Below are 17,520 nucleotides of genomic sequence, written 5' to 3' on the forward strand. Positions count from 1 at the left end.
TGGTGGTAGCCTTAGACTAGAGTCTACAGGACACAAAATTTCTTTCAAATTTTGATTACAGGTAAATTTCTTTCAAATTTTGATTATAGGTAAAAGCGATCCCAAATTGTCTCTCTCCAAATGAATTCACTTAGTTGGAGCAACTCCCCAGTGAGTTGTTTTTTTTTTTAATAGAGGCTACTTTCTGTATTCCTCCTCCATATCGGAAGACACAGGTAGAGGTTCCCAGTCTTTATGTATAGTGCGTTTTGTTTCCAACAACAAATCTCAATTACAATATCACACACACTTCTGGGCTCTATTAATGACATCTTCTGGATAACCTCTAGACAGCAGCTGAGATTTCAGACTACTAGCTTGGGTCTTGTAATCATTTAAATCGGAACAAACCTTCCTATAGCGGAGAAATTGTGAAAATGAGACTTTTCTTTAAAGCGGGCAGATGACATATCTGGAAATGCAGTGACTTCTCCAGAGTCACGGCAGCTCCTCTTGTGACTGAACAAGTCACTTAACCATCAGTTGCCCAAGGTACAAAATAAGTAAGTAAGATTGTCAAGTGATTTGTAAAAAAATTTTCTGATTGATTATTATACACTTGTTGTAAAATTTGAAAAGGAATAAAGATTAAAAAAAAAAAAAAAAAAGTACTTTTTTAAATAAACCGCTTTGATGGTAACCAGAGAGCGGTAGTATATAATCCCCCTTTCCCTTATGGTGTTTTCTGGGCTCTAAAAATTGCCCATGGTAAGTCACAATACACTACTATTCTTCAAGAAAGCCCTGAAAAAAGAAATAACACCGCAAGTTTCAATCACCACATCTCACTAAAGCCAACTACCCCAAACAAATAACCATACTCATTTCTTACTCTCTTCGAAAATGACCAAACTTTTTTTTTTTTGGTAAGTTCTTGTTGTAATACATCCTTGATAATTCTTTTGTAATCCGCCTTGAACTGCAAGGTAATGGCGGAATAGAAATCCCTAATGTAATGTAATGTAATTCTTTACTCAACAGCTGTGAAACATTATTAATCTCTTTAAAATTGAAATTTCTTCCTGCTCCTTTCCTGTTTTGGTTTCCTGTGCAATCAAAATTATTTTAGCTGGGCTGACACCATGAATCCTTATTCATTTACACAGCATTTATCTGTGTTATAAGCTTGCTCCCTCCCCCCCCCCATCCTGTGCATGTACACTCTTGAGTCTTACTAGTAGGTGATGATAGCCAAGGTCCACCCCTGCTACCTAGAAACTAAGAAGGCTATTTCCATAGTCTCCCCTACCAAGCTGAGGACCAGAAGCCAGGCTTGGAAATGAAATCTGGATCATCTGCATGATAGTTTTAACACTTCTGTTGAATTGTCAGGCTACTTCTATTAGTTTTAATCTGCATTTGGTCTTTCCCAGAAATTACCACTATTACCATTGTTGCCTAATCCTTGTTCTCCAGAGTGATGCCATCTGACAGAGCTTGGTGTGGAGGCTACCTTGCATTCTGTAGCTTTAAGTAGCCTTTGGCAGCATCTCACCACTCACGCATGAGTGCTTGAAATGAGCACGTGGGACCAACAGACTTTGTTTTTTCCGTGGAGCAGAGATGTTATGTCTTTATGGAAGAAGATGTAAGAGATCTACCTGAACCGGAAATGGTTTGCAAGGGTGATGATGTGGAGGAACTGGAAGAAATCTCAGTGAATCTGGAAAATGTACTAAGCCAAATCAACACGTTAAAAATCACCAGGACCAGATGGTATACATCCCAGGGTACTAAAAGAACTCAAACATGAAATTACTGACCTGCTGTTAGTGATCTGTAACCTGTCGCTAAAATCGTCTGTAGTACCTGAAGATTGGAGAGTGGCCAATGTTACGCCAATTTTTAAAAAGGGCTCTAGAAGAGATCCGGGAAATTACAGACCGGTAAGCCTCACTTCAATGCCAGGCAAAATGGTAGAAACAATTATAAAAAAATAAAATTGTGGAACACGTAGACAAACATGCTTTAATGAGATGGAGTCAGCATGGGTTTAGCCAAGGGAGATTTTGCCTCACAGATTTGCTTGACTTCTTTGAAGGTGTGAATAAAGGTGAGCCGATTGGATAGTGTATCTAGATTTTCAGAAAGTTTTTGGTAAAGTTCCTGAAGAGAGGCTGCTGAGAAAATTAGTGTTGGATAGATGGCAAAGTTCAGTTGTGGATTAGGAATTGGTAATCGGATAGAAAACAGAGGGTAGGGTTAAATGATCATTTTTGTCAGTGGAGGAGAGTAAACAGTGGAGTGCCGCAGGGGTCTGTATTAGGACTGGTACTATTTAACTTGTTTATAAATTATCTGGAAATTGGAACGCCGAGTGAGGTGATTAAATTTGCAAATGACACTAAACTGTCCAAAGTTGTTAAAATGCATGCGGATTGTGAAACATTGCAAGCAGACCTTAGGAAATTGGAAGACTGGGCGTTCAAATGGCAGATGAAATTTAATGTGGACCAATGCAAAGTGATGCACATTGGAAATCCAGGTGCAGATAGCATTAGCACACTCGCATAAGTCACAAGTTCAAATTCATCTATTATTTCCAGTTATCATCTCTCTTAATATGCCAATTGCCAACTCTGTGCAGCCCCAGAGATGAGGCTGCCCCTACTCCTTCCAGGCTGTAGAATACAGCACTGATAATTTTACACTGCAGCCCTTTACCATTTACTTGCTGTCATGGGGAAACACAGGCACTACTTCCTAGTACCACCTTCTAGTGCAGTGGTTCTCAACCCTGTGCTGAAGGACCACCAGCCACTCAGGTTTCCTGGATAGTTCTAATGAATAAGCACCTCCTTTATATGCAAATCTTTCTCATGCATATTCATTAGGTCTATCCCAGACACCCGACTGGCTGGTGGTCCTCCAGGACAGGGTTGGGGGCCACTGTTGTAGTGTATAATATTCACCTAGGGCTACAATTGCATCACTCTGCTCAGCCTGGTATGTGACTCGAGCACCATGCTGTGTTACAGCCTAACTATTCTCTGACACAAGGGGTAGGAGCCTGTTACCTCCTCCCCCCCACACACACTTGTTGACATAGTGAATGGCAATCTGGTGGTCTGTCTGGGATTAAAAAAATTTGATTCATCAACTGATCTCTGAAAGCCTTTAGCGCATTCCAGATAATCTACAGCTTCAGGAAATTAATATGAAGCATGGTCTCTTGAGCAGACTAGTGCCTCTGAGTGTGAAGCCCTTGAACAAGCTCTCTAGCCTAGGTTGGATGCCTCTGTGGTCAAAATCTGCTGGGGTGGCGGATTTGGAATTAGACTCCCAATGTCGAATTGGACCAAACTATCCACTCAAGAATAAACTGTGCCAACTTCAGTACAACTTCGATGACACTCCAACAAGGTACCAGATGGCTTGATACCATTGGAAAACCAGGGTTCATTAGGCAGCTATCAAATGGAGGCCATGTGGTCTAATCATCTCAACATATGCTGTGCTGTGACCTGCTGGCTGTACTGAACCTGAGTGGCAATGTGATCAAAGCACCTGCTTGTCCCCTGAGGTAGGTAGGCCTGAGCCTGAACTATATTTAACAGGGCTTCCATGTACTATAATCATTGTACCAAGAGGAAATGGCAACTCAAACACACAAATAGTTCTCTGCACCGATTCATGAGTACTCCTCCTATAGCATGGCCCGGAACCGTTCCTTGGAGGCAGGCATTGGAAAAGGCAGGGCTGGTGAAGTTCAGAAGGCTACGAAGATGCTGGTGCTGAATCAGAAGGCTGGTCCCAGTAATCAGGATACTGGCTCATCAGCATCAAATCCACGGAGGAGGAACAGCTTTCACAGCACCAACATGTCTATGTATCAGGGGTGCTAACCGTTTTAGTCTTTTCTCATATGAGAGGAGTTTCACCCCTTTATCATCTTGGTCACTCTTCTTTGAACCTTTTCTACATAAGAACATAACAATAGCATTACTGGGTCAGACCAATGGTCCATCAAGCCCACGGTGGCCAAAACCCAAGGAGACCAGAATTGAATGCAATATTCCAGGTAAGGTCACGCCATGGAGCAATACAGGGACCAAAATTGAACCAGTACTCCAGATGAGGTCACACCGTGGAGCGATACAGAGGCATTATAATATCTTTAGTCTTGTTAACCATCCTTTTTTTTTAATAATTCATAGCATCTTGTTTGCTTTTTTGGCCGCTGCCACACATTAGGCAGAGGTTTTGACATATTGTCTACAATGACACCCAGATCCCTTTCTTAGCGCTAACCCCCAAGGTGGATCCTAGCATCCAGTAACTGTGATTTGGGTTATTCTTCCCAATGTACATCACTTTGCATTTGTCCACATTAAATTTCATCTGCCACTTAGATGCCCAGTCTTCCAATTTCCTAAGGTCTGCCTGCAATTTTTCACAATCCACATGTGTTTTAACAACTTTGGACAGTTTAGTGCCATCTGAAAATTTAATTACCCAGCTTTTTTGTTTCTTTTGGCTCAAACAGGATGGGGGTTGTCATTGGTAAACGCATGTTATCCAATTGGGTTACAGACTGTATCTCTCTCACTTATGCCCAGGCTTGGCTGACTCTGGAGGGTCATGTCACGGCTCACAATGTCAGAGCCATGGCCATGTTGGTAGCCCACTTGAGGTCAGCCTCCGTTGATTTGTAAAGCTGCAACATAGTATTCAGTCCACACATTCACATCTCATACTGCCTTCATAGTTGGTTTAGTCAGAGAGTTTTGCAGAATTTGCTTGGTGTCTAGCATCCAGCTCCCAGGTCATTTTTATTCTGTTCCAGCCTGCATATAAGTAAAGGTGGTTTGGTTTTTGGTTGGCTTTGTTGTTGCAAATCTGCATTGTCCTTTATTTATTGGGGTTTATTAACCGCCTTTTCATGAAGATTTACCCAAGGCGGTTTACATTGAATAGTAATCAGGTACTCTTAACTGTTTTCCCTATCTGTCCTGGCAGGCACACAATCTTAACTGTTATACCTGGGGCAATGGAGAGTTAAATGACTTGCCCAGAGTCGCAAGGAGCATAAGAACATAAGCAGTGCCTCTGCTGGGTCAGACCAGAGGTGCATCTTGCCCAGCAGTCCGCTCACGCGGCAGCCCATCAGGTCCAGGACCTGTATAGTGATCCTCTATCTATACCCTTATATCCCTTTTTTCTTCAGGAATTCATCCAATCCCTTCTTGAACCCTGTTCTATCACACCCTCTGGAAGCGCATTCCAGGCATCCACCACCCTTTGGGTGAAGAAGAACTTCCTAGCATTGGTTCTGAATCTGTCCCCTCTTAATTTTTCCGAATGCCCTCTCGTTCTTGTAGTTTTCGAAGGTTTGAAGAACCTGTCCCTCTCCACTTTCTCTATGCCCTTCATGATCTTGTGAGTCTCTATCATGTCCCCTCTAAGCCTCTGTTTTTCCAGGGAAAATAGCCCCAGTTTCTCTTTCATCAAATGAAAGGTTTTCCATACCTTTTATCAGTTGCATCGCTCTTTTCTGAACCCTCTCGAGTATCGTCATATCCTTCTTAAGGTACTGCGACCAATATTGTACGCAGAACTTCCAACCTCTGGGTGGTGAAGCAGCAGCTCTAACCATTAAGCCGCCACTCTTGTTTTTGGTGAGCCTGGTAGTTAGATTTTCATAGGTGAGACTTCCAATTTCCTTCCTGTCCTCGGAGAAAGCAAAGTTACTCACCTGTAGCAGGTGTTCTCTGACCACAAGACATATATTCTCATATTCTTCATTCCTCCATCCTCTAGAAATTGTATTCCTTTATCTTGATACTGTGCTGTTGTTCCTGCATGCTCATATCGGGTGGGAAGGCACGCGCACATACACAGTGAGATGCTGTCAAAAGGCTTCTTAAAGCTATAGAACACCGAGTAGTGATGTCTGCACTCTGCTGCGTCAGATGACATCACCCAAATGTTTCTGAATTCAAAAGGGCCTGGGATAGGCACGTGGGATCTCTCAGAGAGAGAAAGAGATAATGGTTATTGCAGGTGGGCAGACCAGATGGACCATTTGGCCTTTATCTGCCATCATGTTTCTGTGTTACATGTCCTTGGAGAAATCTGCCTTAGTGACACAAGTGTAGTGAAAATCCAATAATATCAATAAATAATTCTTCCACACAAACAGTGCTACCGTGTTTCCCCGAAAATAAGACACTGTCTTATATTAATTTGGGGCCAAAAAAAGGCAGTAGGTCTTATTTTCAGAGATGACTTATTTTTTTTCATGTAACGATCATCTCTCCCTTCCTCTCCTCCACCCCAATTCTTCCTATTTCGTTTCTCTCCCCCACATGTGCAGTATCTTTCCTCCCCTCTCGCACATCCCCTTGTGCAGTATCTCCCTCCCTCCCTCCCATCCCCCTGTACAGCAGAACCCTTGCAGATTCTATCCCTCCCATCCCCCTGTGTAGCATCTATCCCCCCATCGCTCACCGCAGCGCAACCCCCGCCAACCCATCTCTCCCTCCCATCTGAACCGTGAGACAGGAATACCTTATAACAGCGTTGACAGCAATCTGCACAGGCTGCTTCACGGCCTTCTTTCTTCTGGGCGTTCCTCTGCTGCTTTGCTGATGACATCATCAGTGATGCGGCAGAGGAATGCCCAGGAGATAGAAGGCCACGAAGCAGCCTGTGTAGATTGCTGCCGACACTGTTATAAGGTATTTCTGTCTCATGGATAAGATGGGAAGGAGAGATGGGTCAGCAGGGGGGGGAAGCACTGCTGCTGCCAGCGACTAGGGCTTATTTTCGGGGGTTGGGTTTATATTAAAACCTACCCTGAAAATCATGCTAGGGCTTATTTTCGGAGAAACACTGTAGGTACAAGAAAATGAAGCAATAAACAATTTAAATACACACTATGCAACAATACAGGCTTAAACAAAAAACTCAGGAGGAAAAAGCCTTAGAACCTAGCCCCTTCTACCCCACACTAGTGTGGTTCAAGGTGTTTGGGGTGGTAATAACCTCACTGGCATTAAAAATCCATTGTTTGAAAAAGTTCTGTGCGATGCAGTGTTAAAACTTCATGCTGTAAAAATAAACAACTTTTCTCTCAAAGAAGATCTACACTTTTTTCCCGAGCTTTATAGAGTAATTAATTTTGTGTGTATACAATTAGCACTGGTGTGTTTCCATTATTTAAAAAAAAAATACTCGAGCACAAGTCAATAGCACCTAACAACAACTAGGATTAGTTAGCTTTATTTTGTCAACTCTATGCTGAATGTCCTTTCTTTGAAAAAAAAAGTCAACCTTGCCTTTTGTAAATGTCTAGTTCATCCTCTCATTCTGATCTTTTTTTCTATTTATTTTCATTTACTTTTCAAAGTTGTGTCTTCTGTGTATTGTCTTACTTTCCTCCCCCTCCCCCGTTTCCTCCAAATTGCTCTTGTATTTTGCATAATTTCAGTATCTTTGGAGCTCCCTTCTTACCTCCCCACTCCCTCCTCCTAACTTGCTAGCTCTTGTTGCAAACTTGAATGGTGTGGACTGTCTGGGGGTTAAGCAGCACTAGTTGTTACTGTTATGCAAAGGGAAGTTTTGACTCTGTGAAACCACCTCCTAGAGTATCAACAAGTTGTACATACTTGTAACCATGTTTTCAAGTTATTTGTCCCATGGGCAGAAAATAGATGCCAGCATTTAGTATCTAGGCCTTTTAGGGTGTTCATGTGGTATGTTAAGCATCTGTTATGTAAACTTTCCATTTGAGCGCTGCTTTGCATGTTGTCAGATAAGGAAAAAAGTAGGAGCTGGCCCGGGGAAACCTGTGGCATCTTGCATTTGTGTAAGAAGAAATTTATTTATTTTGTAGAAATGTCCTTTCGGAGCCTTGTCCATCGTTAATTTGCCTAGCAACCTGGAAAAAGAAACAACCCACAGATATTGTGCCAACGCCTTTAAACTTCATAGGTATGTTCATGTGAAGGCTGCTAGTTCCATGCTGAATAGTATTTAAAAGGGGAAAATATAATGTTTTGCCTTTTAGTTGTATACTAGTCATTTAAATATTAGCATTACTCATAATGTTTAAAGAGATCTGTATGTGAATGGTCAGTGCATCAAGGTTGATCAGCTTTATCTTATTACTGTTTGTTTTTGTTTTAATAAAATTAAAAAAAGCCCTAGTTCCAGGGTAGAGTATTATATTACACCAGGGGTGCCCAAAAGGTCGATCGCGATCGACTGATCTTTTTCGCCCTGCTATTTCCCCAAGCCAGACCTGGCTCATACAAGCGCCGGACTTACAAAACTTCACCTCCGACGTCAATTCTGACGTCGGAGAAGAAGTTCTGGGCCAGCCAATCGCTGCCTGGCTGGCCTGGAACTTCCTCCCCGACGTTAGAATTGACGTCGGAAGTGAAGTCTTGTGGGCCCAACGCTTGTACGTGCCAGGCCTGGCTCAGGGAAGCAGCAGGGAGAAATCGCGTTGGGGGTGGGGATAGGGAAAGAATCGGGGAAGTGGAGAAATCGGCATGATGGCTTGGGGGGGGGGCAGGAGGAGAGAGAAAGAAAGGCAGAAATAAAGAGGGGGGGCCAGGGGGAGAGAGAAAGAAAGGCAGAAAGAAATATTGGCTTTACAGAAGAAGGAAGTGAAATCAGAGACTCATGAAATCACCAGACAAAAAGGTAGGAAAAATTATTTTTTCAATTTAGTGATCAAAATTTGTCTGTTTTGAGAATTTATATCTGCTGTCTATATTTTGCACTATGGCCCCCTTTTACTAAACCGCAATAGCGGTTTTTAGCGCAGGGAGCCTATGAGCATCAAGAGCAGTGCAGCTTCCTGCGCTAAAAACCGCTATCGCAGTTTAGTAAAAGGGGAGAGGGTATATTTGTCTATTTTTGTATAGTTGTTACTGAGGTGACAGTGCATATTTTAGAGTCATTTGCCTTGACCTCTTTGAAAAAAAACCCTGAATATAAATGATAATTAATATTTTCTCTGTGTATAGTGTGCTTTGTGTTTTTAAAAGTTTTGTTGTTGGTAGATCATTTTGACTTGGTAATTCGCAAGCCAAAAAAGTGGGCACCCCTTTTAACCATATTCTCTTTACATGTTTTCATTATCTTTCAAAATTCTATCAGCTTAGCCTCGGACACCAGCACTGTTGGGTCTACCTTCTGATGAGTTTGGTAATGACAGATGCTGGTGTTAGTCTCCCTCACACAGGGTAGCTGAATGATGAACGTAAGCAAATTGATTGATGCAGATCTGGCCCAAATGCTTCTCAAACTGTGTGCTGCTTTTATAGTGTGTATGTACTGACGTGAATTAATCCATGTGAACAGATAGTCTCAACTGGGAAATCACTAATTGCATTAACCTGAACTCTGGTAGCATGACATACAGTGAACATGCTTGTTTTTGTCTGTAGGCTGCCTATTCCCCGGCCAGGTGAAGTACTGGGATTGGTTGGAACCAATGGAATTGGAAAATCTACTGCCCTTAAGATTTTAGCTGGAAAGCAAAAGCCAAACCTTGGGAAGTATGATGTAAGTTTTTTTAATGTTTTTTTTTAAAGTTATTCCATTACTAGCATTAGTCAGACAATTACACTTTAAAATGCACTCGACAAAACATAAATGTAAGTGCTACTGGCACTGGCTAGATCCAGCTAAATAGTAAAGTTTAGTGGTGGAGAAGCATCTCCAGTTTCACCAGCTCTGCTCAATGAGAACTGCTATTTAATTAAGTATAAGTGTAATAACTAATCCTTTTATGTTTTGAAAACAGCTTTTCTAAATGTTTTTGTTTCCTGTTTTTTCTTTCCCTGGTAGTTCTCTTTATCCCAGGACAAGCAGGCAGCATATTCTTAACGTATGGGTGACGACGTCACCGACGGAGCCCCGGTACGGACACTTTTAACTAGAAAGTTCTAGTTGGCCGCACCGCACATGCGCGGGTGCCTTCCCGCTCGACGGAGGAGAGTGTGGTCCCCAGTTTCTTCGTTTCCGCGGAGCGAAGAAGACGCAAGTGCTTTCAACGGCTGTTGAAATCTCTGTTTTTGCCTTCCCGCTCGCGCTATTTTCTTCCCTTTTTTGTTCTTTTTCCTTCGGATTTCGTTTTTCGTTCTATCTTGCAAAAAAAAAAAAAAAACAACTTTGTTTTTTCTTTATTTTTCGGGCCGGCCCCAGCGGGGCCTGTTGCCAACATACAGGCCTCCAGTTTTGATGATTTTGCGGAGGCCGTGTTCCCCTTCATGCCCCCTCAGCCGGGCTTTAAGAAGTGCCAGCGGTGTGCATGCCCAATATCTCTCACTGACCCGCACAATTGGTGCCTACAGTCCCTGGGTCCAGAGCATCGGGCTGACACCTGCACCCGCTGTGCTACTCTTAAAAAACGTACTTTGAAAAATAGACAGATCCAACAGAATATCCTTTTCGGTACCGGATCTGCCATGGAATCGGCCGCGCCGTCAACGGCACCGCAAAAGTCGGCACCGACTACTTCGACGACGCCTGATCCTTCCTCAGGGTCGCTGGCACCAGGTAAGCCAGCTAAGAAGCCTTCCACTTCCCTTGAGCGCCCTCCTGCCACACCGGCAACGCCGGACCTCCCGGCATCACGCCGACCCCGCAAACGCTCCGCCCCGATTTCGGTGAGTGCCTCGTCATCGGCATCCTCATCGCCAGGGCATGGAGCGGCACCTATGGTACCGACAAAGAAAAAAGCGGTACCGGTGCCCCCTCTGGACGACTGCATTGCGGCCATACTCCAAAGCCAATTGCAAGAGCAACTGCAACAGCAACTCCAGCACTTGTTGCCCGCAATTTTGGCCCCACTCCTTCCGGTACCAGACCGGCCCGAGCCTCGCACCATACTGCCGGTGTTGACACCATCAGTACCGTCGAACACCTCCATGCCGGTACTCGCGGCTGAACCACTTAATCCTCCAGTACAAACACGCTCTGATGCCGACCCTCCCCGACATCGAGACCGACACCAGTCCGCCCGAGACCAGAACCGGCATCGATCTTCCTCCCCCGGTACCGTCTCGATGCGCTCTGGCAAATCTCTCTCTAAGACTCGCCACACTGAGCCGTCCGCACCACCGTCCCGTCCTGCGCACACCGACGTCAGGGACCCGGACTTATGGGAAGAATCCCCACCCGGTACCGATGATGAGGCTTCCTCAACGGACGAGGAACCATCGATGGTCGATACCAGTTGCAAACCTGAACAGTCCTCATTCACAAAATTTCTCAGGGAAATGTCGGCGGCTCTGTCGATCCCTTTGGAATCCGACTCTAAGAAGTCCCAGGCTTTCCTGGAAGCCCTGGACTTCGAACAACCTCCCAAAGAATTTTTAAAGTTACCCGTCCATGACATCTTACGGGAAACTTTTTACAAAAACTGGGAAAATCCTCTCACGGTACCGGGTGCCCCTCGAAAACTGGATAGTTTATACAGGGTCATTCCTATCCCGGGGTTCGACAAACCTCAACTACCCCATGAATCCCTTCTAGTGGAGTCCACCTTGAAGAAAACCCAGGGCTCCAGTGTTTATGCCTCCACCCCTGACAGAGAGAGCAGAACAATGGATAAATTTGGCAAGCGCCTTTATCAGAATTCCATGCTTGCCAACAGGGCTAATAATTACACCTTCCACTTCTCCTTCTATATGAAGCATTTGGTGCAACAACTCTCCTCCTTACAAAAGTACATCCCTGAGCGTAAGATCCCGGTTTTCCAACAACAAATCTCCAGTTTGCTCCAACTCCGGAAATTTATGGTGCGATCCATTTATGACTCTTTTGAGCTGACCTCTCGAGCATCTGCCATGGCTGTTGCCATGAAGCGCTTGGCCTGGCTGAGAGTTTCTGACCTCGACATTAATCACCAAGACCGCCTGGCTAACGCACCTTGTCTTGGTGATGAACTATTCGGGGAGTCCCTGGACTCAACTACACAGAAACTATCAGCACACGAGACCAGGTGGGATACCCTAATCAAACCTAAAAAGAAGACTCCACCTGCTCGCCCCTACAAACAGCAGTCTTCCTACCAACGCAGGTTCTCGGCCAGACCTCTCAACCCGCCTCAGCAACAACAGCCTCGCCGGCCTCGTCAGCAGCACCAAACTCAGGCACGTTTACAGTCTCACCAACCTGCCAAGCCTCTCCCACAGTCGAAACCATCTCAGCCCTTTTGACTCTTTTCTCCAGGGCATAGCCAGTCTCCCGCCATCATTGCCTCTTCCTCAGCCGATAGGAGGCCGCCTTCAACTCTTCCTCAACCGTTGGGAGGTCATTACATCAGACCTGTGGGTCCTCAACATCATTCGCCACGGCTACTCTCTCAACTTCCAGACTCTTCCACCAGACAATCCTCCCTTAGAGCCTGTTTCTCACTCCTCTCAATCCCCCCTCCTCCTGTGGGAGGTCCAATCCCTTCTTCTTCTCAATGCCATCGAAGAGGTACCCCCAGACCAAAGGGGTCAGGGATTCTACTCCCGCTACTTCCTGGTTCCCAAGAAGACAGGAGACCTCCGTCCCATCCTCGATCTTCGGAACCTCAACAAGTGTTTGGTCAAGGAAAAATTCAGGATGCTCTCCCTTGCCACGCTTTACCCTCTTCTCTCTCATCACGACTGGCTATGTTCCCTAGACCTCAAAGAGGCCTACACTCACATTCCAATCCATTTGACTTCACGTCGCTACCTCCGATTTCAGGTACAGCACCTCCACTATCAGTACAAAGTGCTACCCTTTGGCCTCGCATCATCACCCAGGGTGTTCACCAAGTGCCTTATTGTGGTGGCGGCCTTCCTCAGGTCTCACAACCTCCAGGTGTTCCCATACTTGGACGATTGGTTGGTGAAAGCTCCTACGTCTCCGCTTGTGCTACAAGCCACTCAACACACCATCTCTTTCCTCCATCTCCTGGGGTTCGAGATCAACTACCCCAAGTCACATCTCCTCCCCACACAGCGACTTCAGTTCATTTGTGCCGTCCTCGACTCCACTCTGATGAGGGCGTTTCTCCCCTCAGACCGCCAACGAACCCTGCTCCATCTCTGCCGTCAGCTGCTCCTTTGTCGCTCTATTCCGGCTCGGCAAATGATGGTCCTCCTGGGCCACATGGCCTCGACAGTTCATGTGCTTCCTCTGGCACGACTCCACCTCAGGACACCTCAATGGACTCTAGCCAACCAATGGTCACAGCCCACGGATCCTCTTTCTCATCCCATCTCTGTGACATCGTCTCTTCAGCAATCTCTTCAATGGTGGTTGAACTCCTCAAATCTTTTCAGGGGTCTACTCTTTCATCTACCCCCTCACTCCATGATCATAACCACAGATGCCTCCCCCTATGCATGGGGAGCTCACATGGGAGATCTTCGCACCCAGGGACTCTGGACCCCTCAGGAGCATCAACATCACATCAATTTCCTGGAACTCAGGGCCATGTTCTATGCTCTCAAGGCCTTCCAGCACCTTCTCTATCCTCAGGTTCTTCTCCTGTGCACAGACAACCAAGTCGCCATGTACTACATAAACAAGCAAGGCGGCACCGGATCTCCCCTCCTTTGTCAGGAGGCCATCCGCATCTGGACCTGGGCCACGGCCCGCAGTCTCTTCCTCAAGGCCGTCTATATCCAGGGCGAACAGAACTCCCTGGCCGACAAACTCAGCCGCATCCTACAACCTCACGAGTGGACCTTGGATCCTCCCACACTCCACTCCATCTTTGCTCTCTGGGGCACTCCTCAGGTGGACCTCTGTGCAGCTCCTCACAACCATCAGCTGCCCCAGTTCTGCTCCAGACTCTACTCTCCTCATCGTCTGACCCCAGATGCATTCCTGCTCGACTGGACGGACCGGTTCCTCTATGCCTTTCCTCCACTGCCTCTAATGTTGCGGACGCTATTCAAACTCCGCAGAGACAGAGCCACCATGATTCTCATCGCTCTTCGGTGTCCTCGCCAACACTGGTTCTCCCTCCTGCTCCAGCTCAGCTCCAGGGAGCCCATTCCTCTTCCTATATTTCCTACTCTACTTACACAGCAGCATCAGTCTCTACTACATCCCAATCTGTCCTCGCTCCACCTGACAGCTTGGTTTCTCTCGGGCTGACCTCTCCAGAGAATCTGTCTCAGCCTGTCCGTCGTATTTTGGATGCCTCCAGGAAACCGGCCACCCTCCAATGTTACCATCAGAAGTGGACCCGGTTCTCCTCTTGGTGTCTACTTCATCATCACAATCCCACCTCATTGGGGTGGAAACTGTACTGGACTATTTGCTTTCTCTCTCCGACGCTGGCCTCAAGTCTACCTCAATCAGAGTCCACCTCAGTGCCATCACTGCGTTTCATGAGCCTGTCCTCGGAAAACCTCTCACGGCTCATCCCCTGGTTTCCCGGTTCATGAGAGGCCTCTTCAATGTCAAACCACCGCTGAAGCCTCCTCCAGTCGTCTGGGACCTGAATGTGGTCCTCTCAGCCCTCATGAAACCTCCATTTGAGCCTCTTGCCACAACTTCACTCAAATTTCTGACATGGAAGGTGCTTTTCCTCATTGCCATCACCTCTGCCAGGAGGGTTAATGAGCTACATAGAAACATAGAAGATGACTGCAGAAAAGGGCTACAGCCCATCAAGTCTGCCCACTCTGCTTACCCACCCCCTGTCTATGCCCTAATGACCCAATTTCCTTATCTTGACCCTCGTAGGGATCCCACATGGGTATCCCATTTATTCTTAAAGTCTGGCACGCTGTCTGCCTCGATAACCTGCACTGGAAGCTTTACTGAAGTCCAGGTACACGAAGTCCAAAGACTCTCCCAAGTCCAACTTTCTTGTTACCCAGTCAAAGAAGCTGATGAGATTGGATTGGCAGGACCTACCCTTTGTGAATCCATGCTGACTGGGATCCCGAAGATTCCCTTCATTCAAGATCGTGTCCAATTTGCTTTTAATTAGTGTTTCCATGAGTTTGCACACTATTGATGTGAGACTCACCTGTCTATAATTCGCAGCCTCCCTTACTTAGGGAGAGATTGAATAGCTCAGCCAACGGTTTCGCCAGGACATCGCTCAATTCTCTGAGCACTCTTGGGTGCAAATTGTCTGGTCCCATGGCTTTGTTCACCTTGAGTCTTGCCAGTTCACTGTAAACTTCACCTGGTGTGAACTCAAAATTCTGAAACGGGTCTTCTGTGCTTTGTGTTGCCTTCAACTGCGGACCGTATCCCGGTGCCTCACAGGTAAAGAATGAGCAGAAGTATTCATTCAGTAGTTCGGCTTTATCGGAATCTGCTTCCACGTAACTTCCATCCGGTCTTCTAAGGCGTACTATCCCGCTTGTATTCCTTTTTCTGTCACTAATATACCTGAAGAAGGATTTGTCCCCCTTTTTAATGTTTTTTGCCAGAATTTCTTCCACTCGAAGTTTTGCCTCCCTAACTGCCATTTTGACCGCTGTAGACCTGGTCCTATATTCTACTTTTGCCTCTCTTTTCTCCATGCGCTTGTAGGAGAGAAACGCTTTTTTCTTCTCCTTAATGAGGTGCGAGATCTCCGCGGTGAACCATTGGGGTTTATTGTTTCTTTGTCGTTTATTTACTGATTTTATGAAGCGGCTAGTTGCTAGTATGGTTGATTTCAGTGTTAACCACTTAGCTTCTACATCATCGGTCTCCGCTTGGTCCTGCAGCGTCTGATGGACGAAATCTCCCATGCGTGCGAAGTCTTTGCCCCGGAAATTGAGTACCTTTGTTTTCATGTTTGATCTAGGGAAGCCTTTCCTAAGGTTGAACCATACTATGTTGTGGTCGCTGGAGGCTAGCGTATTTCCTACTGAGACCTCTGAGACGCTTTCCCCGTTGGTGAGTACCAGGTCGAGGATCGCCTGGGCCCTAGTGGGCTCCGTTACCATTTGTTTGAGACGTGCTCCCTTTATGGAGGTTAAGAGCCTCCTGCTACCGCTGGTTGTCGCTGAAAATGAGTTCCAGTCTGCATCAGGCATATTGAAGTCCCCTAGCAGTACAGCTTCTCCTCGTAAAGTGATATTCTCTATGTCTTCAATTAATTCTGCATCCATGTCTTCCAGTTGTCTTGGGGGTCTGTATACCACACCTAGATACAGGCATTTTTCTCTGCCTCTTGCCAAGTTTACCCAGAGGGACTCCCCGGTGTACTTGACATCTGTGATCCTGGTGGTTTTGATGTCCTCTTTAATGTATAGAGCTACCCCCCCCCTCCTAACCTGCCCTCTCTGTCCTGACGAAGTAGATTGTAGCCCGGTATAGCCATATCCCACCCATGTGAGTCCGTGAACCAAGTTTCAGATATTGCCACCACATCTAGGTCGGCATTCCTTATTTCAGCCTCCAATTCTAGAATTTTGTTACCTAAACTGTGTGCATTGACATACATGGCCCTCCATATCTTGTGTTTGCTAAGTCCCTGTGAGGCGTATCCTACCCGAGTCGGTGTGACTCCCAAAGAACTGTTTGCAATGTGCGTACTTACCTTGGACATGGAAGCGGAGTTTCGACTCACCTCATCAGGATAATTCTTTTCTGCACTAATATGTGAATGGGTACCCTCCCCCGACTTACCTAGTTTAAAGCCCTGTGAAGCAGGCGGGCTAGTCGGTGTCCGAAGATGTTCTTACCCCTACTGGTCAGATGGAGTCCGTCTGGTCCCTGAAGTCCTTGTAGCGCTTCCCCATGGTTTAGGAATCCGAAGTTCATATCCCGGCACCATCCCTGTAGCCACTCGTTCGTCCTCAGGATACGTTCATCTCTGGCTCTTCCCTTGCCTCTAACTGGGAGGATTGATGAGAAAACCACCTGCGCTCCTGTCCGCTTCAGCCTCTCACCCAGTGCTCCAAAGTCTCTGGTGATGGTCTCCGGTGTGTTCCTGGCAGTGTCGTTGGTTCCTATGTGGACAAGAAGCATAGGAAAGTGGTCTCGGAGCGTGAGTAGTCTATCCAGACTGGCGGTGACATCTCGTATCCTGGCTCCAGGCAGACAGCAGACCTCCCTAGATTGCATATCCGGTCTACATGCACTGGTCGCTGACCCACCTTTCACGGTTTTTCACCATGACAAGGTAGTTCTGCGTACCCATCCTAAATTTCTTCCCAAGGTGGTCTCGGACTTCCACCTCAACCAATCCATTGTGTTACCTGTCTTTTTCCCTAAGCCCCATTCTCATCCTGGGGAACAGGCATTACACACGCTGGACTGTAAGTGTGCCCTTGCATACTACCTTGATCGCACCAGGGCTCACCGCTCATCCCCTCAGCTCTTTCTATCTTTTGACCCTAACCGTTTAGGTCGCCCTGTCTCTAAACGGACGCTTTCTAACTGGCTTGCTGCCTGCATTGCGTTCTGTTATGCTCGGGCCGGTCTCTCACTGGAAGGTGCTTTCACTGCCCACAGGGTCAGAGCTATGGCTGCTTCTGTGGCTTTCCTCCGCTCCACGCCCATCGAGGAGATCTGCAAAGC

At 46.3% G+C, this 17,520-nt stretch overlaps 1 protein-coding gene across 2 annotated transcripts in view; it reads left to right on the top strand.

Moving 5' to 3' along the window:
- The window catches only part of ABCE1 (ATP binding cassette subfamily E member 1), a 150,500-nt gene that overhangs the window by 60,367 nt on the left and 72,613 nt on the right, over positions 1-17,520 (top strand). For both annotated transcript variants that reach the window (XM_033940013.1, XM_033940014.1), the window contains exons 5-6: positions 7,877-7,974; positions 9,441-9,558. In XM_033940013.1, coding sequence (XP_033795904.1) covers positions 7,877-7,974; positions 9,441-9,558 — 216 coding nt within the window. The remainder of the gene's footprint in view (positions 1-7,876; positions 7,975-9,440; positions 9,559-17,520) is intronic.

The sequence above is a fragment of the Geotrypetes seraphini genome, chromosome 1 (genome assembly GCF_902459505.1).
Source record: "Geotrypetes seraphini chromosome 1, aGeoSer1.1, whole genome shotgun sequence".
Classification (NCBI taxonomy): domain Eukaryota; kingdom Metazoa; phylum Chordata; class Amphibia; order Gymnophiona; family Dermophiidae; genus Geotrypetes; species Geotrypetes seraphini.